The 23,216-nt window shown below is 41.5% G+C and overlaps 1 protein-coding gene across 2 annotated transcripts in view; it reads left to right on the top strand.

The window, feature by feature from the left end:
- Window positions 1-23,216, top strand: part of LOC111162365 (hedgehog acyltransferase) — a 328,170-nt gene that overhangs the window by 226,300 nt on the left and 78,654 nt on the right. Inside the window, exon 10 of one of the 2 annotated variants that reach the window (XM_022526736.1) lies at window positions 8,339-8,540. The exons of the other annotated variant lie outside the window; for it this stretch is intronic. Coding sequence (XP_022382444.1) covers window positions 8,339-8,540 — 202 coding nt within the window. The remainder of the gene's footprint in view (window positions 1-8,338; window positions 8,541-23,216) is intronic. 2 annotated transcript variants of the gene reach the window in all.

Here is a 23,216-nt window from a genome sequence, read left to right as displayed (position 1 = left end):
CTTGGTTGGGGGCGATGGCTGACGTGATTATAGGGCCCAAACTTGTGTAAAAATGCAGTTCACCGACTAGAGTGGAAAACCTCTTTTGCAGACTCAGAAGATGGAGTTGGTGGCATAGGAGGGAGCCAGTTGGAGAATGACTTTGAAAAGCCAGGTAGATAGGTTTTAATTTAGGATATACTGCCATGGGAATTCATTGTAGGTAGGACCCCCTGAGGATAAGGACTTGGCTACCATTGTCAGACTAGATGCTTCCTGAGGACACAGAAGTTGCCTTGTCCCTTCCTTAGCTGTTAATTTTTATTTTGGTCTGCATGACCAATCAACTGGACTTTATGTGTGAGATACTGTGTTATTGTGGGAACACAGACAATATATTCATCAGGGCCGTGGGCCCTGTCTCTGTGGGGCCCTAACACGGATGTCTCACAATCATTACACCATAAACCCAGATGGGGAATGAAATGCCTCAGCTCTCGGTTAAGCATTTCTTTAGTGCACTTGTCTTCGGAGCACTTTGTTCTAGAGACCCTTGAGGCATTATACCAGCGCAGCAACTTTTGAGTTGAGTTGTACAAGTTCATTTTGAAGTGAACATTTCCCTAACAGTCATGATAAATAAATTAGAAGGTTAGACCAGCAGGATGGCACTGAATAGGATGTGGGTGAGAGGCAGAGATCGAAAGGGAGCATATGAAAAAACAGTACAGTTGCTTAGGAGAGGAGTTGTGTGCCTGGGAGTGCTGTAATTTTGACCCCGGGCTTGGGAGCTGCCGATGAAACAAGGGCTGGGAAATGTGTTAGGAGCAGCAGAGGATGGTGTCTTTCCCCTTAACCCTTTCCCTCTGACTGTGAGATGGGGAATCATACAGACCTACATCATGCAGACAGCTGGGTTTGCCCCTTCTCGTCTGACATTCCATACACCTCTCCTTTTCATCTGGTCTAGGGAAGCTTATAGATGCTTTTAGCATCCTCTTGGGAGGAAGGTGGGGAGACAGGCAGGCAGCCAGGAAATCTTGGTGGTTATTAAACTGAGGCTCAAGGACCTTTTTATTAGCGATTAGACTCAGCTCCGTGGCACTAAAGAGTATAAACTCCCGCTCTGTCTCCTCTGCTCAAATCTCTAAAGAATCTGTTTCATATTGTGTTTATTTATAATCCAAAATAGACACGGGCCCCAGAGCCAAGGCTTCAGTGTGCTCCTAAGCCGAAGAAGGTTGAAACCCCGTGAAGGGAAGCAGTTGTGTACCCCTGTCTGTGGTCACCTCTGCCTGGGTCTTTCCTTCCCCCACGTGTGACCAGAAGTTACTTTGGAAGTATTGCGTGTTAAAGAGTTGTTTGTTTGTTTGTTTTTTAGTTCCAGTCTGTAGTGTGAGAATTGTAGTGCCGCAGAGACTCATGTATCACTGAGTATGGAACCTTCTGGAGCGTTATCAGGCTGCTTTAAACTGGTCAAATGAGTAAACCTGTAAAAGCACATTCTTGAGGCCCTGCCCACCCAGTAGTCACCCATTATAAGGACAGGATTTGGTCAGATGGCTCTTGTATTCTCTAGGTATGAACCTGAGTGGAAGGCCAACAGTGATTGTAAGTGAGATGTTGGTGATGGACCAAGTTGTGGTTGGGGCTACTGTACACTGACCCATCCATGTACCCTCTACAGGCCCCTCCGCAGCCAGGATCAGATGTTTGGAGAACAGCTGGCCTCCATCTGGGCTAAGCCTAATCAACAAGTCCGCATGGGTGGGTGTTGAATCCATAGCTTAGACCCCTGAGCGCTAAGCAGCTTGGTTCTGACGGTGGCTTACATAAGGCTAATGGTTTTAAGTAGAGAACATCTCTGAGCAAGCAGTTCAGAGCTTTGGTGCCTTCAAATGCTTATGGAAGATACAGGAATGGTATCTGATCATTATGATAATCTGATATTATGATAATGGCATTTTGTTTTTTCTTGAATGCAAGTGTGGTGCTGCTGGCTCATTATTAGTAACATGCCTCCTCCTGTTCGTATGGAGTGTTGACATCTCCAGACTCCTTACACATATATTGTCTCCTCTGATCTTCATAGCAGCTCATACCCAAAGAGGGTTTCAGTGCTCCTAGCATAGGATCAGTGTACACACTTAAGCTGAGTAGGCTTAATTGATGAGCTCAAGGTTACAGAGATTGGTAAGTGGCAGAGCAAAACCAAGGTCATATCTCCAGGTCTTAAGCACTGCCCTCCTGCTTGCCCTAGGCTTTGCTGATGTTGCTACTTGAGGAAGGCTGGGCTGAGCCATTCATCCTCTGTCATCCTCTTCTGTGGTGAGGAAGATAGAGGTTTCAGGGAGCTTGAGTCTGAGTTTCAGTCTGTGAAGTTAGAACGGAATCTTTCTCCAGGATAGATGTTTACAGGTTTGAGTTTATCAGGACAGCACCTCAACTCACTCAGCTACAGACTTTGTGGAATGAAAAGATTAATTTAAAAAAAAATGTTGGCATTAATTACATGAACCTGGAAGTTTAAATGCAGACTAAATATAGCCTGAGCTTAATCTCTATTTTATAAATTCCACAATGTTCTGTTGCCAAATAGGACATATCATTTTTAATAAGCAATTTTTCAGAGTTGCATTCAAAACATACAGCCAGCATCTCTCAGTAAAAGAGCCAAGAATTAGCCCAGCTCAAAATGTGCTCTCTGCTTTGAACGTAGACCTCTTTTAGCCTTCTGTAGATGATAAAGTCTAGAGTTGTCCATTAACCAACTGCTGATTTTTACTTATTAAAATTCCATTATGATCTGTACTAGACAGAGTGATTTCTTTACTGTGTGCATGTTCTTTTGAAAGCTTTTTATAAGCAGATCTGTAGCTTCCTTTGTGAGGTCTAAACAGCTGTTTGTCTACTACCCAAAGGATGGCGGTTGGCCTGGGTTGTGGGAGAGAGAACGCAAATGTGGGCCAAGGTTAGAGCCAGGGTCAGTTCAGGGAGCTATTGCCTGTGACAGCTGGGTTTAGGAGAGCCTGGCCAGCTCTGCGAAGAACTCCTCCTAGGAGCTCCTCTTAGAGCCCAGGTGAAGCCAAGATGAGGTCACCTCACCAACAATGTCTTGCCCTTCCCGCTACTAATGGCTCTTATCTTTACAAGCCTAGTACTTGTCATCTGTGAATTCTCCTGAGGTTAGGATAGGTTTAGTGGTTTGGAGCCACATGCTTTTGACCCTAATAGGAGAGGTAGGATTACAAAGTGTGGAGAGACTTCTACGTCCTTCAAGTGTCTGTATTCTTTAGGAACAAGTGTCCTCTGAAGTTTCTCCCAGTAACTGGGGCAGGACCTTACAGTCTTCCCTTGGTTCCTGATTGCTTATAATAGGTCTGTGGCCATGGTGATAATTTATCACAAGTTTAAAAGCTATTGGAGACTGTGAAAATTATGTTGCTAGGTACATAAATACCGTTGACTAGGAACTATATAATAACACATGCACGCATGTTCACACATCACACATCTAGTCCTTCCGTAAAGAAGTTTACGACTTAATTGAAATGACAGTATAATAGAGGAGACATTTTTTGGTGAATAACTGTTCAGTCAGTGGTACAGAGAGTAGGTGCTCTGGGTTAAACAGAAGAGTGGGCATATTCAAAAGAGACTTCTGGGAGGAGATAGAAAAGGGACAAAATTTTGTAGGCTGAACAGAAGTTGGAAAACCAGAGAGGTTGGAGGATGTGAACATGGTATGACCAAAGGCGTGGAGGTGTGAAATCCCTATTTGTTCAGGATTTCATGATTTACCAAGAGAACTAGTGGGAAATAAGGATAGAAAGAGATGGCAGAGGGGCGCCTGGGTGGCTCAGCGGGTTAAAGCCTCTGCCTTCGGCTCAGGTCATGATCCCAGGGTCCTGGGATCGAGCCCCACATCAGGCTCTCTGCTCAGCCTGCTTCCCTTCCTCTCTCTGCCTGCCTGTGATCTCTGTCTGTCAAATAAATAAATAAAAATCTTTAAAAAAAAAAAAAAAAGAAAGAAAGAGATGGCAGAGCTGGAGTAGGATGGACCAGCCCTGCCAAGCACAAGGTAATTGAAGATTGGGACCCTGCAAGCCCACCTCACCTCATTCTACCAGAGAGTAGAAATGAAGTCATTCAGTATCCTCTGTCCCTCATCCTCTTACCTCAAGGCGGGTTAGGGATTAGGCCTCAGCAAAGAGTTTGAAGATAATATGTCAAGCTGGGAAGCTGTTGTGTAGTCTTGAGAAAAGGGAGTGTTACAGTTTTAAGATTAGTGCTTTTGCCACATGGATTTTCACCACCCCTCTCCCCAGCTGTAGGACATTTTCCTGAATTGTTTCTCATAGTGGATCTGCGAAAGAGCCACATATTTTCTTCTCCCTTCATGTATACCTACTTAGCAACCCCCCCCAAACCTGCACCCGACCATTGACTTTTTCCCCCCCCCACTTTTTTTTTTTTTAAGATTTTATTTATTTATTTGACACAGAGAGAGAGAGTAGGCAGAGCAGCAGGCAGAGAGAGAGGGGGAAGCAGGCTCCATGCTGAGCAGAGAGCCTGATGTGGGCCTCGATCCCAGGACCCTGGGATCATGACCTGAGCTGAAGGCAGAGGCTTAACCCACTGAGCCACCCAGACGCCCTTACACCCCCCACTTCTTTGTAGTAAGACATCTGCAGGATGCCAGCCTGGTCAGGATAGCACGTATCCACTTGTGGGACAGAAGGAAACTAGTTAGTCTGTTTAAAACTTGAATTTATACCCCTGGACTTCTGGCCCAGTGTTCCTTGGCCCAAATGCCAAGTGAATGTTTTTGTGGAGACTGCTTTGAAGATTTGGTTAAATAAGAGGAACATACCACCAAGAAATATTTCTATTAACAACAACAAAAAAGGCAAAATAGAACCTAGGCCTGGGAGTTCTGAAACCAGAACATTCTAGGTTCAAATTTCACCTCTTCTATATAAAACAGGCCTAGTTACTAGTTCCTTGCTAGGTTGTTGTAATGGTTAGAAATAGTATACATAAAGCACCTGGCTCATGCGCTTTACACTCCGTAAAGGGTAGACGTTATTAATAACATCTCCATTTTATAGAAGTTCCTCCTCCTGAGTTGGGGGTTTGCTATATTGTGCTGGTTCCATGAGGTGGTTTTAAATTAAGGCGGCGGCTGTGGATGGATGCTAACTCCTTCAAGCAGCATTCTCTGCAAGCAGTGATCACATGAGGCCACCTGGCAGGGGCAGGCCCTGTGCAGACTGAAGCTCACAGTCACTGACAGGAAAAATCTTTTTATTTTTTGCTTTGCAGGGAAGGCGGTGCTGAAAGCTTTCTTCCTTTGGGAAATCAATTTCACTGTGCAGAGGATCTCAGTGAGTGGGGTCACACTACTGCTTTTCTGCAAGAGAGACATTTCTGCTTTTATTAATCATGGAACTGACATGAGATTGGTAGAATTTGTAAAAGAAAATAACTTGTTTAGTCTCCTTTTTGACGCACCTTTTGCCTTCCAGAGGTTAAGAGTGAAGAAGGGATTTTTATCTTCCAGTCTGGAAGCCAGACCCTCTTCAGGTTTAAAATAAGCAGCCTCATGTCCTTGGAGACCTGCCGTATATGAATTTTAGGAATAAAAGAAATTCGTAGATTTTTGTCGGCTGTCATTTGGAAGGCAAAGTTACAAAGCCATAGTGCCAAGAGTCCCTAAAATAGCTGTGCGTGTAATTATGGGGCTAGACACTTCCTCGTCACAAGCATGAGAACATGTCTTTCTTGGAGTTGAATCCAACATGAAGGACTGTTGGTGTGGATGGATGATGAGAGGCTTTTATTCTACACTGGGTTTCCTGATGTATAGATGACCGCTCACCTTAACATAGTGAGATACAGTAAGTAAGAGGTCAACATGAAATAGTTATCTTGGGAGAGCAGAGTGTTGGTATTAGTATTACCTCTTTTTACAAAATTATTGGTAGTTTCTGTCAATAGCAGCCATTCCTCATTCTTTTGAAATTGGTTTGAACACCTGTTTCCCCTCTCCTGCTGCCTCTATACATACACACATACACATATATGTATACATACATACCTATCAGGCATGCATATATATATGCGTGCAATATATGCTCATGTATATGCCTGCAAGCTTCTTACACACAGCATTGTAGGAAGTGAAGTGCAGACTCATGGAGTATCATGATGGGGCAGCAGCTCCCTCCGTGCAGGTAGGAGGCTAGAGCGAATTGTGGCTCATTTTTTGCTCCTGCTGAGGAGTGTTCGCACCACTAACCAAGACGCCTCTAGGGGGCAGCAGAGCACCAACTAAAACTACTGCGCCCGGGGTTGTCAGGCTTTTCTGGCTCATTGTCTAGCCCTTCTAGGTCCATGATACAGCACCCACCTTCTCCCCTTGCCCCAGCAAAATTCATCCTCTTGGCCTTGCCAGGCTATGGTCCACTTGCCTCCATTCAGTCCCTGCCCCACACTCAAACTCTCCTGGTCTACTTTATAGTGTATCATCTAGCTTAATGCTAGGCCATGTTTGCACCTTGTCCTTTTTGGTGGGTCAGTGTTTCAGGACTCTAGGTTTCCCAGAGTGCCAGAACTGCCCTGGAGGCCTGCATAAATGCTTGACAGCAGCTGGAGGATCCTGTAATCTGTAGTGAGCACTTGATACGTGTTTGTGAATATAATTGCCTGGATGGTCTTGTTTTTGCACAAGAGAAGGCATTTTATTTGCTTCACTTATTTCTGAAATGGCTACTTTCTCACGTGCGCTCTGGTTTTAGATTGGAGGATACGATGTGGGTGTGGTGGAGAGCATGAATTTTGGGGCCGTAGTTGCAGGATGGCTCCTCTCCTTCCTGGTTGCGTGACTTGCTCAAGTTAACTTCCTAGCCTCCGTTTTCTAGCCCTCAAAAATGGGCCTTTTTAAGCTGATCGTATAATTTTATCTAAACTGGAGCACATTTGAGAGTGAAGGAGTATATTTAAAAATACCCATCCTATAGTTTTTTGAAATATTTATTGACTGAGAAGTGGTTTTCATTTTTATTTTTTTTTAACTTCTCTGTAAAATTGTTCTATTCAAAACTGGTTTTCAAAATAAGATTTCCTACAAAATATTAAAATAATACACAAATTGTATATTGTAAACTGACTGGCATATTGGAACAGCAGGTGTAAACCATGTGGTGCTTCAAAGAATCAAAGCACATAATGTGTGTGAAGTGTGTAGTGCTGTGCCTGGGACACACTGTATATTCAGGAAAAGGAGATTTAATTTTCCTTCCTGGAAGAAGGTTGAACAAAGATGCACTCACCACAGATCAAAGACCTCTGGGTTTTTTTTAAAAAGCTGCTTCCAGGAGGCTTTTCTCCTAGCTCTCTAGATTCTACCAACCCAAGGTGTGAGTTTTGCCCAACCCTAGCTGGAAAATACCAGTTAAAGTACTGCTTCTGTGCAGTCATAGAGCCGCCTCAGTGGTAGAGAGCAGACCCCGGGGATGCTGTGCATTCTGGGTAATTTGGCTGACCTGTGAGCACAGAGCTCTTCCCTTCACTTGCAAAGTCACTACTCCTTCTGGGCAACTTACCTGGGAAGCCTGAGCAACGGGTCTTGGCACCCCTGTTCTGCATCCAGCTCCTGCTAGTTAGGAGCTTTTTTTTTTTTTTTTTAAAGATTTTATTTATTTATTTGACAGACAGAGATCACAAGTAGGCAGAGAGAGAGGAAGAGAAGCAGGCTCCCTGCTGAGCAGGGAGAGGAGGAAGCAGGATCTCTGCGGAGTAGAGAGCCTGATGTGGGTCTTAATCCCAAGATCCTGGGATCATGACCCGAGTCGAAGGCAGAGGCTTTAACCCACTGAGCCACCCAGGTGCCCCTACTTAGGAGCTTGATTGCAACAATTGTGCTTAAATATTGGGCTTACCATAAACATAATAGTTTGAGCTATAAAATCTATACCTGTCTTGAAGGTTGGTGTCCCCATGTAATTGGAAGCTTAATTGCCCTTCTGTGATTAGGCTTCCAGGGAAGGGCACACCCCTTTTAGAAACTAAATTCACCATGCCTCACCCGGTCTCTCGTAAGTGCTATTTTGCTCTGGTAATGAGAGCTCTTGAGCCTGTGCGTTCATTTAACCTCAAGCCCCTCAGAACTGAGGCTTGTGTTTTTGCCGTTGCTGGTGTGTTGGAGAATGCAGGGAGTACTCTGCGGCTTCCCCGAACCAGGGAGGGATTTCCACATGGTCGCTAGCAATGTGTGACAGGAGAATCAAGGGCAGAAGCAGGTGGTAGTGAAGAGACAGCCCACTGCATGGCTCCTAATTGCCTCTTCTTTCTCTAGGTATGTGTACATTCCAGTAGGCGGGTCCCAGCACGGCCTCCTGGGGACACTGTTTTCCACCGCAGTGACGTTTGCCTTTGTGAGCTTCTGGCATGGTGGCTATGACTATCTCTGGTGCTGGGCGGCCCTCAACTGGCTGGGAGTCACCGTGGAGAATGCAGTCCAGAGGCTTGTACAGACCCCATGTGTCCAGGACAGCGTGGTGAGCAGGTGGTTGGGGACAGCTGAGCCAGGTGGACTGGCCATGGGGGGAAGGCGGTCATCAGATTCACCCCAACATGGGTCATTCTTGCCAGATGGGTTCAAAGAGTATGTGCCCAGAGGTAGCATGGGTTTTGTTTGTTTATTGTTTTCTGTTTTACATAAATGTTTCAAAGTAATGCATGCCTATTGCACAAAAATAAGAAAATTCACATAAGAGGAAAAGAAAAATACCTCTTTAACAAAAACTGTTACAACTATTCTAACTTTTTCTTTATATATATATGCACACATGTATAACGTTTAAGACAAATGCTGTTATTCTAGAGACATGGATGTATGAGGACCACCTTTCTATGACACCAAATCCATTTCTAACAACCCCTTTTAATGGCCACATAGAACTCCATTATGTGGCTATGCCATCATTGATTTCGTCTCTTGCTCTTGGCAATTGTGTCATTCCAATTTTCTTTGCAGTTGTCAGTCAAAATGGAGATGAGTATCATAACCAGGACGAATTCTTATATGTAAAATTGCTAAGTAAAGGTTTTCCTCACCCCTTTCTGGCTTGCACACAGCTTCACTCTTCCTTAACTGCTCTACAGTCAAAGTGTACCAATTGACTTTCCTACCAACAGTGTACAAGGATGCCCTTGCCAGTACTGAGTAGTGGTGGCATTTTTAATCTTGGCTAATTTGATAGGTACAGTTACTGTAGCATAAACCCCCCCCCCTTCCACACACAGCTAAGTGCTTAAGACACATTCTGATTCCACAGGAAAATGATTTGGAAAATTAGGCATTTTATACACATAGGGTACACCAATGTTTTATCATATAAAATTGGTATACAGTGTATTAGAATCTTGTAGGAAATTGTCAGTTCTTAATATGCAGCAGTATTCTGATACTCCTGAAAAACATGGCTAAGAAGAATATGCTGTCATCAGTGTTCACGGCAGGCAATAAAACACAAGAAATTTACTGAGCAGTGATTAATGTGCCTAAACTCCCCCAGTATATGCAACTAAAGCAAATATATTTCAGAAGCCCAACACCACCAAATAGAATACATAGAAGACTAATCATTTTTTTTCCTATAAAAATAGCCATAGTAAAAGTAGACAGTTATTTCAATAAAAACTGATACAAAGCACATAGCAAAATAATACATCTGAAGGAATTTAAATATGCTCATGTATGTTTAAAGATAAATATTTTATTCAGTAGTAGTACCCAGCAATCAGCAGGAAAGAAATGTCAGTGAATCTCAATAGAAAATGGAATTTCAATGATAGTCATAGCTATGTAACACAAAGAAAAACCACAAAAGGTGGTCTCATCAAGGTTTCAATCTCCATCTTCCAAAGCCTGAAACCCAATTATCATCTGTGAAAGTCAGAGAATTCTTTTCAGCCTAAGCTGAAGCCCTGTAACACATCTCCACATTCCTTCATGAAGGGTCTAAAATTAACCTTGAACTTAATGTTAAGCACTGCTCTGTAGACTTTGAGCCGTGGCTTATGTTATTGACAAATATTAAAAATCTAAAATGTTAAAGGAATAACCCAAATTGTGCTATCTGGCCTATGGCTTGTTAATTTTGGTTAAAAATTAAGAGAGTGGAAACCCTACTGACAGGAAGCACGTGACTGCTCTGCCTCATCACACTGGGTCCAGGACCCTCATGTGTTTGACTCATTTGAGCTTCCATCCACAAGTCACACACCTAAGTGTATAGTAATTTTTGAGTGTGCGTTTTGAGATGTATATCTTGTGTATTGTGAATATGGTATTTAGGGTACATATTTGTTGAGCGAGAACATATTTTGCAAAACCTATTTTTTTTTTTAGATTTTGTTTATTTATTTGACAGAGATCACAAGTAGGCAGAGAAAGAGGCAGAGAGAGGAGGAAGCAGGCTCCCCGCTGAGCAGAGAGCCCAATGTGGGGCTCGATACCAGGACCCTAGGATCATGACCCGAGCTGAAGACAGAGGCTTTAACCCACTGAGCCACCCAGGCACCCTGTGAAACCTATTTTATCATCTTCTATCTGGGCAGCCTGGTAGTTGGTTGTGGCTATGCAGTTGAGGAGCTTCTTGAGTATGAGATCAGGATTCCATTACTGTTTATATCCCCAGTGGTTAGCTCAGTGTCAGAGTTAGCCACAGTGTTAAGTCTGCAAACAATTGGGTTGATTCTTTTTTTAATTCAGTTAGCCAACATATAGCACATCATTAATTTCAGAGGTAGAGTTCAGTAATTCATCAGTTCCACGTAACACCCAGTGCTCATTGCATCATGTACCCTCCTTAATGCCCATCACCCAGTTATCCCCCCCACCCCCCTCCCCTCCAGCAACCCTCAGTTTGTTTCCTAGAGTTAAGAGTCTCTCATTGTTTGTCTCCATTTCTGATTTCTTCCCATTCAGTTTTTCCTCCCTTCCCCATGATTCTCTATGCTATTTCTTCTATCCTACATGTGAGTGAAACCATATGATAATTGTCTTTCTTTGATTGACTTATTTTGCTCAGCATAATACAATTGGGTTGATTCTTTAGTTGTTCTTCCACTTGTCCACCCAAAGACTTTTCTTCCATTATTCTTTTTCTTATAGAGTCCAGCATAGATTCTGTTTTCCTTCAAAAACACAGGGCTGGCATTCCAAATATTGTGTAACCTTTTGAATAAACTGTTTCCCCATTTGGGTCACTCTCTTTCCCTCTCTTTTCATGAATCCATTCCCCATTCTTTTGTCTTAATCCAAATGAAGACTTAATATCTCCTTAGCACCTAATTTCCTCTGACATTAGTTGTCCATGATTGATCTGATAGTATTTTTACAATGTGAGTTCACCTCTCCCACAGGCTGCTCATATACTCTCTCCATGGCATTAATCCTTCTTCTGTTTTTTTAAAGATAAGTAGGAAGATCCTTGAGTAACAAGGATGATCATATCTTCTTGTCCCGTATTTTTTTCAGCACAAAATAAAGTAGGATTTCTCAGTGTTGATGGAATGGCAGTTGAACATTCACCAGAAGGCTAATCAGAGCTGGGTGTTGTGGGAAGCGTTCTGGTGTTCTAGGCAGGGCTGTCCAATTGAACTTTCTGCGGTAATGGATATGTCCAGTGTAGGAGTCACAAGCCACACTGAGCACTTGAAATGTGGCTAGCATCACCAAGAAATGAATTTTTAAATGTATGTAATTTTAATTATATGTAAGTAGCCCCCATATGGCTGGGGGCTTCCATTTTGACTAGTGCAATTCTAGAACATACCCCCAGCCAGAAAAAAATTTAAAAGAATGTAGATTGTGACTATAATTTTAAATGGTGTTCATTAATGACGAGGTACTCGTATATCCAATGGCTACTGAGATGTTGCATTCTTGTGTATCTCACAGATATCTCAGACTTAGCATGTGTAATACTGAACTCGCATAGCCCATCCCCCTATAATTCCAAGTAGCTCCATTCCCTCTAGCATTCTCTATTTCTAGAAAAGTCATCCTTAATTTAGTTACTCAAGACCAAAACCAGCAAGTTACCCTTTATACTCTCTGTCCCTCAGTTCTACCTGATAGAATACTGTATATTCTATCTCCTAGGTAGATCTTATTTTTAAACATTATTTCCATTTCTGCTAAGTCATCCTAATCTTACTATTCTTATTTCTTGCCCAGTCTACCAGATAGTTTCTAACTAGTTTCCCTGATTCCATTTTTGTCTTTTTAAATTCATTATCCTCACAGTGCTGAGTGATGTTGCTCATTGAAAACCTAACCATGTTGTTATCCTTCTTAAAAATCCTTAGCGGTATCCCATTATTTTAGGACTAAGTCTGCCAATATTTAAGATGACCTATGAGGCCCTGCCTGATCTTGAACTTGGTATGTATTTGCTCTCCCCATCCTCTCTGCTCCCACCCCCCCACTTCACACTGTGTTCTTCCTTTTCTTCATTTGCACATCTTACCCCTCCAGCCTCAGAACCCCCACATGGACTCATCTATCTTCTAAGATGCTGTCTCTCCTCTCCCTCTACCTCTTTATCCTTCAGATTGCAGTTCGAGTGATATCTTTGTCCTCCTCTGACCCTCCTGAGTCAATCAGGTCCTGATTAACAAATCATTTTGGGCACCTTGTTTTGTTTGTTTAATTTTTTTATTATGTTATGTTGGTCATCATACAGTACATCATTAGTTTTTGATGTAGTGTTCCATGATTCATTGTTTGTGTATAACACTGAGTGCTCCACAAAATACGTGCCCTCCTTAATACCCACCACCGGGCTAACCCATCTCCCCATCCCCCTTCCCTCTAAAACCCTCAGTTTGTTTCCCAGAGTCCATAGTCTCTCATGGTTCTTCCCCCCCACCCGCCACCTTCATTTTCCCCTTCCTTCTCCTATTGTCCTCCATGCTATTCCTTATGTTCCACAAATAAGTGAAACCATGTGATAATTGTCTTTCTCTGCTTGATTTATTTCACTTAGCATAATCTCTTCCAGTCCCATCCATGTTGGTGCAAATGTTGGGTATTCATCCTTTTGATGGCTGAGTAATATTCCATTGTATATATGGACCATATCTTCTTTATCCATTAGTCTGTTGAAGGGCATTTTGGCTTCTTCCACAGTTTGGCTATTGTGGACATTGCTGCTATAAATACCTGGGTGCATGTGGCCCTTCTTTTTCACTACGTTTGCATCTTTGGGGTAAATACCCAGTAGTGCAATTGCTGGGACATTGGGTAGTTCCATTTTTAAATTTTGAGGAACCTCCACACTGTTTTCCAAAGTGGTTATACCAACGTGCATTCCCACCAACAGTGTTAGAGGGTTCCCCTTTCTCCACATCCTCTCCAACATTTGTTATTTCTTGTTTTGTCAATTTTTGCCATTCTAACTGGTGTAAGGTGGTATGTCAGTATGGCTTTGATTTGAATTTCCCTAATGGCTAATGATGTTGAACATTTTTTCATGTGTCTATGTGTCTATTGGCCATTTGTATGTCTTCTTTGGAGAAGTGGTCTATTCATGTCTTTTGCCCATTTTTTGACTTGTGTTTTGGGTTTTGAGTTTGAGAAGTTTCTTTATAGATCTTGGATACCAGCCCTTTATCTGTAGTGTCATTTTGGGCACCTTGTAGGTGATCTCTTCTGTTGTACTTATCATAGGTGCAATGAAATATTTTTGTACAATAACTTGTTTAATCCTTATCTCCTTCACTGAACTGTAAGCCTCATGAAGTCAGAGACCTGTATCCATGTATCAAAATGCCTAACACAGAGTATGTGTGTAGTAAATACTTGTTAAATGAATGAATGAATGTTTTTGACTTCATGGAGGGCAGTATATGAGGAAGTAGGCCCATACAGCAGCATGAAGAATATAGATTGAATACTGAAAGAACTTCCTAAGGCTGAGGATTAGGAGTATTATACAGGGAGATTATTTTTTGTCTTAGCAGCATAGATAGTAATTGAACTAGTGATGGCAAAATGCTCTTTTAATGCTCAGTAAACAGAAGATATATATAGGAAAGAAAGGGTTGGGGAGGAATTAGCCTATCTGATACCCTGCTGCTTTATGAGAGGGGGGATTATTGCTTGTGATTCACTGAGACACAGAGCTGTAAGAAGCTGACAAAAGGTACTTTCACAAAGCACCTGAACTGGGTGGACGAAGAGGAGTTACTGCTGAAGCAACATGCTTTTTCTCTATACAAGCACTCTCTCAAGGAGGGAGCTAGAATTTGTGTTCAGCATTGAAATCTTTTAATAAGTGGAAACATTTTGAAACATCAATAGAGTGACATTACTTCTTGCCAATTCTCAGTGTGCCCTCTTCTTTGAAGGAAGATACCTTCAGGCTGCTTGTCAGTTTTTCCTACAAAAGGAGAATCAACAGCTCAAGCAGCTCACCGCCCCCGCCACCCTTTATGCTCATTTCATTGAGTAATTTCAGTAAATCCTCCTCCCCGCAGCCCTTGTCTTCTCTTCTTTGCCCCAATAGTATCCTGCTGAGCTGATTTATATCCTCTCTGAAGCAGTAAAATTTCTATTTATAGACTTAATTGAGGAAAGGCGCCTCCAGTGATAATCAGGGAGGGTCAGTCTAATGGTTCTGGGAGGGAGCTGGTGTGTCAGAAGGAGCCCAAAGACCACAGATCTGTGATGATATTCATTCAGTTTATCTGCTGTATTGGTCAGTTTGACTTTGAAGATGTAGGTTCAGAAATCCCATGCGTTTGAGAGATCAGTCAATTTATTTATATATTTATTTATTTAATTATTATTTTTTTAGATCAGTCAATTTAAATTGATCAGTCAGTTGTAAGAGTTATTGTTATGATCCAACTAATGCTTACTTAGTTCTCTGGAATACCAGCCCACCAATTAGCAGGATATACATTATCAGTTGGCCTCATAAGAAAAATTTTCACTTGAGGTCAGTGACACCAGCCCTGACTAACTCACTGAAGGATTACAAAGCAAACTTAGTCTAAGAAGAGTAGTTCTGTTTGATAATGACCCATGATCTTCTATTTCTCTAATGCCTGGCTTGATTCAACAAATAGAGATCAAGTACTTATTGTAGATAAGCCATTTTCTCAAGACTAGAAGGCTTCCTAGACTTGGCCATTTACTCAAAATCAGTCTGGTTCTTTGTTTCTTAATTTGCTCATTTAGGAAAAAAAAACCGTTTTCTATACCCTGTGTGGGAGACACACTGCAGAACCCTAGGGAGCTCTGAAAGACCTGTTCCCTTCCTCCAAATTTCTTTTCTTCTTTTTAAAAAATTTTCCATCTCTTTCAGTCCTTCAATGCCTTTAGTGTACTAGTCTGTCATTTTGTAATGGTGGAGTCTATTATTAGTTCCCTCCAAGAACAAGTTATTTTGTGTGCCTATCAGGATAGTCATCTTTGTGGTATCTGCTTTGGAATAAAGAGGCAAAAACCAAAACAAACAAACAAACAAACAAAATCCCAAGAACAAAAAACTGTGATATGAGAGGTTTTCTCTAGGAAGAGCTAAGTGATCTATATTAAAAAACAGTCTGGTCTTCATAAACATCGTAAACACCGATTGGCCTAGCCTTCCCTGGCATTGCTCAGAAGAAAGGTCTGGGCTAGAGATAGACATTGGGAGCATATAGTTGGTATTTTGGAGCCTGGAAAATGTTTGAGACATTCAGAGAGAGTGCAGAAAAAGAGCAAGAAGTGGAGGCCCAGGACTGAACCTGAGGAACATCAAGATTTGAAACTTGGGTGGAGGAGAAGGGGCCAGAAGGTGGAGGAAAATCTAGAGGGTAATTTCACAGAAATGAAGAGAAAGAGGGTATTTCCTAGAAGGGGTCATCAATGATGGTGACACCATTAAGGGTTAAAGTAATGTGAAGTTAAAGAGTGGTTATGTCTCCAGGCCAGGGTACTGATAGTGGTAGGAAGGAACTGTGAGGCATTTTCCCGGTGCCAAAGGAGGTCATGGTCCAGCTGGAGATGCAAGATGTGTGCCCATCAGTTGAAGACCAGAGTAAGGCATGATGGGCAGAGAGCAGGATGAGTGATGGGGCAGCTGATGTTTACGAGGTGCGATGGTCAGTGAGAGCTAAGCTTTTAAGAATGGTTCATTTAAAGAGCTGGGGCATGAGTAGGACTCTGAAGAATTCAGAGTGGGGCTTGGATAGGTCTGTAGAGAGAAGATAGGCATTCCAGGTTCAGGAGCCTAGCACCCATAGAGCCTAAAGTCAGGAATAGTGTTGCCATGGAGGTGAGGAGGCAGACATGGCCGATTAGGGGTTATCACTCAAGAGGAAAGAGGAAAGGAAGCTAGAGAAGCCAAATGGTTTCCTATATAAAGGGATTTGAATGCCAAACTTAGAAATATAGAAATGCAAACCACTTAACCAAACAGGAGAGCATTAAATTAACGTATTAATCCCACACGTCAAAATAGCCTGTTGTGCCAGCTTGTTAGCACTCACCCAGGCCTCTCCGTCTGGAAAAAGCAATGCATGTTGTTATGAACAGTGTGTTCCTTGGTGGATGAAGACCTATTGGTGCCCCCTCCATTGTCTCCCACTCCGAAGGATCGTTTATGAAGCAGGAAGCACACTGCGCAATTCACTGCTTACACATTTTCTTCTCTGTGAGAATCTGAACCTAAGCTTTAACCCCTCTGGTCTGAGAGGTGGAATGTGGCAAATAATTCCACCTTTTAGTTGAATACGTTTAGCACAGCAAAAGTCTTTTCACAGGTTCTTTTTTAACTTTCCATTACTGAGTCTGCTATCTGCAGAGAGAAGGCTTGGAACTAGAGCCAACTTCCATTCATTCGTGGCCTGCGAGAGTCGAGAGTCGAGAGCAGGTCTGGCCTGCTCTCGGACTTCTGCAGCCTTCCCCGTCCCTGTCAGGTTAGGCACAAGCAAGGCAGGGTCACCCTTTCATCATCACTGCTGCCATGGTGCTTCTGTCCTTTCTTCCTGTCAAGTGCACACACAGTCTCCCGGCCTTGGGAATGGTAACCTCGGGAAAGAATACTAAGCCAAAGATGAGATCTATCACTTGAATGTCAGTGGTTGAAATGGGCTTTATTGGTGGCTTGTGGGATTAGACTCATTACTTGAGAGTCCCCAATTCCTGCTTCTACAGCACAGATAAGTGTGGTTACTCGAGTCATAGCCTCGTGCCCAGCAGCTCTCAGTAGATCAGCTTAGGAAAAAGCAAAATCTTACTGTGTATGTGCTGAAGCTCTGGATGTGTCTTTCCAAATCTAGCTCTTTTCCTCCCAGAAAACCCATTACTCATGGAAGGTAGCAGAGCTTGAGTTCCAGTGTTCCTATTATCAATAGAAGGATGAAATTAGCCCCCCTTTCCCAAAAATAATGCACATATACATTGTGCAGTATATTTCTATAATATGTATTCATTTAAAATGTATACTTATGCTTTATGTGCAATGAATATTATGTATGTGTGCTATAACTGTATCACACATATATGTAGTACATGTATATGTGTGTATGTATGTGCGCATATACATATATGTATGTTTATATGTGTGTTTGTATATATGTATATGTATATATGTTTGTGTATATGTGTGCATTTTATAAAGCTCTGAGGAGTCAGAGATGTTCAGGACTTCCAAAATATCTCACATTCCTCCCAAGACCTAGAAATAAACACTGCTTTAAAAAGCCTATGGAGCAGCTGCTGGCCTCATTTGAGATGAGCTGAGCTGGTATCAATGTACTGTGATTGCCAGAACATATTGAAACACAATTTAAGGGGGCTTTTGCTTTTTCCTCTGGTCTGAGCCCTGTAGTCCACCCAGTAGGCTGGAATAAGAGCTGGAATGGCCACCGTCCATCCCCTGAGGGGTGGCAGGAAAAATGTCCTAGAAGAGGTATGAGACATCTATCCAGTTGACTAAGCCACCATTGAAAGTAGTGATTTTCAAATAATTTCACTTTGAAGAAAGATGGAAAGAAATAAAGAATAACAGGTATAACAAAAATTTATTTTTATTTAAAGGTACCTGCGAATGCAGAGAAGACCATAGAAGGTTACACCCTCCATCATTAATGGTGGTTAGCTTTTTACTGACAGGATTATTTGTGATACATATTTTCTTGGTTTTACTCATTTATGTATTCAGCCTTTCTACAGTGCAAAGGTACTGTTATCTAATTAAAGGTTATTGAGAGAAGGGTACAGGATGGGTCCACCCTCAGGAGCCTTTGCCTAGCTGACAGTAGGAATGGAAGGACCAGACTCACATGGGGTTGTTGTAGCTGCCACCCTTTGTCAGGGAAGAAACTGTACCAGATCCTGCACGAGGATCTTTGCCATTTATTGTTTTATTTAAGCATCACAACAACCATGCAGGGCAGGTGTTCCTTCTCTTCATTTTTATAGATGAGGAACCTATGGGCTGGGAACGTGTGTGATTTGTGTAGAAACACATGATTAGTTCAATTAGAAGGGGAGTCACATTCAGTTATACACAATTTATTCTAAGCATCCTTGATATCAGATAAGAGACATCTGCTTCAATAGACCTTACACACTTATATTCTTTCATTTAATTTCTCCTTGCTACTCATGTACATTTGGCATTAGATCTTCTTTTTAACCATCAAAAATGGGTTTTCTCGGGAATAACAAAGAATTGCAATTCAAGACAAGCAAGCTATAGCCAAACCATTTGGTATTAAATTAATTGACATTCCGGTCCTCAGTTCTTGGACAACTTATGTTTTAGTTGTGGCTTCACTCAACCTGTCTATGGAAAAATTGGTCCAAGTGAAGTGGGACTGCTCACAAAACCATTTTTTACCCAATTATGTCATGTGGTTTCAATAGTAGCTTTATAGGTAAGTACTATCTTTATCCCTGTTTCGCAGTGGTAACGAATGGAATTCCAGAAAGCTTAAGAAATATGTGTTTCTGGGTCAGAAGTCAAATCATGCTGCAAGGATTTCTCGAGATAAATAAGTCTTTGGTCTCCATTCCTCTTGTGCATATGTCCTTGTCCTCAACAGCAACACCTTCTAATTCTCTAATTCAGTTGTTTCTGACATCTACCTCTGCGTTTCTAAAGTCTTTTCTCTTATTTCTTCACTTATGAATTATAAATATTAACTGCTTTCTACCTGAGGTTTTTGCATCTGAGATGTACTCTCAACTTCTAATAGAATAGCTTCTCTATTTTTGGCTAAACCAACACTTGCTGTTTACATTATTACCATGATGGTAAGTGTGGCTCACTGCCAAACCAGTTGATAGACTATCATTGAACTTCCTTTTTAGTCACCTGTTTCCCCATCTCAGACTAAGAAAATCACCTTGCCTCTTTTTTTTTTTTTTTTTTTTTGATTGGGAGTTTACTATTACCACTTTGTTCCAAACTCCCCAATAAAACTGAAAATCCCTCAGAATAGTATTTTCCATGTAGTCAGATGTATTTGGAAATCTGTCAGCTTTCTTCTTTTCCTGGAGAACCTCTCCTGAAGCCCTTCCATCCTCCTGTCCCATCTGGATCGTTTCCCTTCAGATAGGCGGTACAGCTGGCATCCTGACATTTCCCTCCTCCTCTCTCCTGGGCTGAATCCCTGTGTCGTGGGCCCCAGAACTCCTTGTTTTCTCCCCTCCCTTCGATTTGGTGGAGAACATCCTTTAGTAGCTGCCTTAGAAAGGGACTGTGGGCGATATATTTTTTTTTGAGACCTTCTAGTTCCCAAACTCTCTTTATTCTACCTTCCCCTTTGATCGATTATCTGAGCACTAAATTTTAAAGTTGAAAGGTAGTTTCTCCTGAAAATTTTGAAGTTGTAATTTGTCTTCTCATTTTTAGTTTTACTGTTGAGAAATGCCATTTTGATTTTTGATTCTTTGTTGTAATTTCTCTCCAGAACCTAAATGAAATTATCTTTGGTATTCTGAAATGCTACTGTGCATGTTGGCCCTGAGTTTAGAGTCACTCTAATGCAGTTTATTGATTTAAAAAAACCCCTGTTATCACCTTCATTCATCGTGGGGCGGCAGTGGGGAAAGGGGGAAACCCCAGGGTCTGTATGCCCATTACCCAGATTTTTTTTTTAAAGATTTTATTTATTTATTTGACAGGCAGAGATCACAAGTAGGCAGAGAGGCAGGCAGAGAGAGAGGGTAGGAGTTTCCCTGCTGAGCAGAGAACCTGATGCAGGGCTCAATCCCAGGACCCCGGGATCATGACCTGAGCCGAAGGCAGAGGCTTTAACCCACTGAACCATCCAGGCACCCCAGAGAAGCAGGCAGAGAGGGAGGAGGAAGCAGGCTCCCTGCCGAGCAGAGAGCCTGATATGGGGCTCAATCCCAGGACCCTGGGATTATGACCTGAGCTGAAGGCAGAGGCTCTAACCCACTGAGCCACCCAGGTGCCCCCATTACCCATATTTTTAACCAACCTTCCTGTTTTCTTTCTCCATGGTTTACTGTTGCCATCTGTGGTATATGGTGTCTCTAATGGCTAGGCCTTCTGGGAATCTATCTGGTGTATGAATGACTCCTCTCTTTGATATCTATTATCCAGGTGTCTCAGTCCTGCTAATTCCTCCATCTTCTCTCTATCTTATAAAAATGGGTTGATTTTTCTCTCTTGCTTTTCACTTCTATTCCATTCCTTGCCTGTGGTTTTATACCTTTCCAAATGTTTACTTGCTTTTTAACGGGGTTTTGAAGGGAGCACTGTGTTTAACTGGTTGTCATAGAACAGTTTTCTGTGCTGTTGGCTGAGTCGTTTTGGAATGCTTTACCTGTTTGTCAGTTTTAGATTTTTAAATATTAAGTTTGCTTAGAAGCAGGCCTTGCCCTAAGCTGTTGTTTTGTGTTTGAACAGATTATAGCTGAGGCCACATCTGTCATATTTTAGGGTTATTTAATAGTCTCAAGGAACCTCAGTACTACCTGGAGAGGGAGGTCCCCAGTGCCATGAACAGTCATAACTTGAGTGTGATAGTCCTCTAGCTTCTCTCTTTCCACCCCTATGCCTTGACCCCATACTTGAGGGAGATAGCCAGGGTCTAAGGTCATTAAGTGGAAAGAGTCCTAGATTTCCTTTTTTTATTCTTTTATTCTTTTTTAATTTATGAAGTCAATCATGACTATATGCTCTTGAAAAAAAACAAAACACAGATAAGACTGGAGTCCTCTAAGACAGCCACCCCCCCTCACTCTAACAAACACACCTTGCTCTCTTTCTTCTTCCATGAGAGGTAACCATTGTTGTCAGATTTGAATATAGCCTTCCATACGTACCTTTACTACTGTGTGTGTGTGTGTTATAATAAATACATAAATATTCTGAAATTTATGCATTTTTTCCTCTTCATGGCATGTTTTGAAGATGTTTCTATATTAATATATGTAAATCTGCAAAATTGGACATGGTGTGGATATATAATGTATTTGACCATTCTTCTATTGTTGAAATTTTAGGTTGCCTCTCATTTTTTTTTTTTTTTTTGCAAATGCAGCTGCTGTGGAGATGTCTAGATATGCCTCCTTATACATTACATATGTGTAAGTGTTTCTTTAGGGCAGTTACCAAGAATAGAATAGAGTGGGAGTTGGCAAACTATGGCCCATGGGCCAGATCTGGTCTATTGCCTATTTCTGTATGGCCTGCAACTAAGTGAGAATGGTTTTTATATCTTCACACTGTGAAATTCAGTGGCCCAACTCAACTTCCCCAACTGATTTGAAAGATCATCTTTAACATATAGTAAATATCCAAATATACATAAGTTAATTTTTAGGTTCAATTCTGTTGTATTGATCTACTTGATTCTTCCTATTTTAAGTGCTAGAGTTCTGTAACATGTCTTGATTCCTGATTTGGAAAATCTCATGCCCCTTTTGGTTCTTTTTCCAAATCACATTGCCTGTTTTTGTATAGTGACTCTTCCATATGAGTCTTAGAATTAGGGAGGTTCCTTAAAACTCCTGGTATTTATATTGGAATTTGTTAGGTTGGCATTAACTTGTAGCTTAAATTGGGTAGAGTTAATATGTCTATGATGCTGTCTTTCCAGTCATGGATTAGTTATGTATTCAAGTCTTCCCTTATGTTACTACATAATGATTTATCATTTCTCCTTAGAAGTCTTGGATACTTCTTTGTGGATTATTGCTTTTATATAGAAAAAATGAGGATTTTTGTTTTGAATTGGTCACTTTGCATCTGTCCTGTTTAAATCTTCCATTAGCTCTAGTAATTTGTCAATTGTTTCTTGTAAATTTTCTAGATTGATAGTCATATCATCTACAAATAATGACAGTTTTGTCCTTGCCAACAGATTTAACCCTTGCTGCATTTAATTGTCTTGTTGTATTTACTGGGTCTTTCAGTACGATTTTGAGTGATAGAGGAGAAAATGTCTTTTTCTTGAAGCTAGTGGAAATACTTAATCTGGGTTTTGACATATTATCTTTATCAACCTAAAGAAGCCTACTCTTGGGACACCAGGTGGCTCAGTCCTTTAAGTACCTGCTTTCAGTTCAGGTCGTAATTCCAGGGTCCTGAGATTAAGTCCTGCATCAGGTTCCTTGCTCAGCGGGGAGCCTGCTTCTCCCTCTGCCTGCTGCTCCTCCTGCTTGCGCTCTCTCTCTTTCTCTCTCTCTCTCTCTGTCAAATAAATAAAATTTTTAAAAAAGAAGCTTACTTTTTTCTTTTACTATTTTTTTTTAAATCATGAATGAGCATGCAATTTCACCAAATATTTCTTTGGCATCTATTGAGTGATCACAAGATTATTCTCCTTTAACTATTTAATCTCATGAATTACATGAATCTCTAATATTTTTAATATTGAATCCCCCTCCCATTCCTGAGATGAATCTTACTTGATTGAGACAATTCTTTTAATCTTATATTCAATTTACAGGTATTTAATATAGAATTTTTAAGGCAATGTGTAGAAGAAAGGTTAACTTACGGTTTTCGTTCCCTATGTTGGCTTTTTATCATTTTAGTATCGGGGTCATACTAGCATCATGAAATCAGTGAAAGCTTCCCATGGTTTTTTTTAACCCTCTGAAACAGTTTCCATGGAAATTGTCTTGTTCCTTCACCACCTGGTAGAACTTGCTCATTAAGATCATCTGGGCAATTTTTCTTTGAGCA

The sequence above is a fragment of the Enhydra lutris genome, unplaced genomic scaffold (assembly GCF_002288905.1).
Source record: "Enhydra lutris kenyoni isolate GAN:26980312 unplaced genomic scaffold, ASM228890v2 scaffoldscaffold91, whole genome shotgun sequence".
Taxonomy (NCBI): domain Eukaryota; kingdom Metazoa; phylum Chordata; class Mammalia; order Carnivora; family Mustelidae; genus Enhydra; species Enhydra lutris.
Note: the sequence above shows the minus strand (reverse complement) of the source record. Positions and strands in the feature narration are given on the sequence as shown.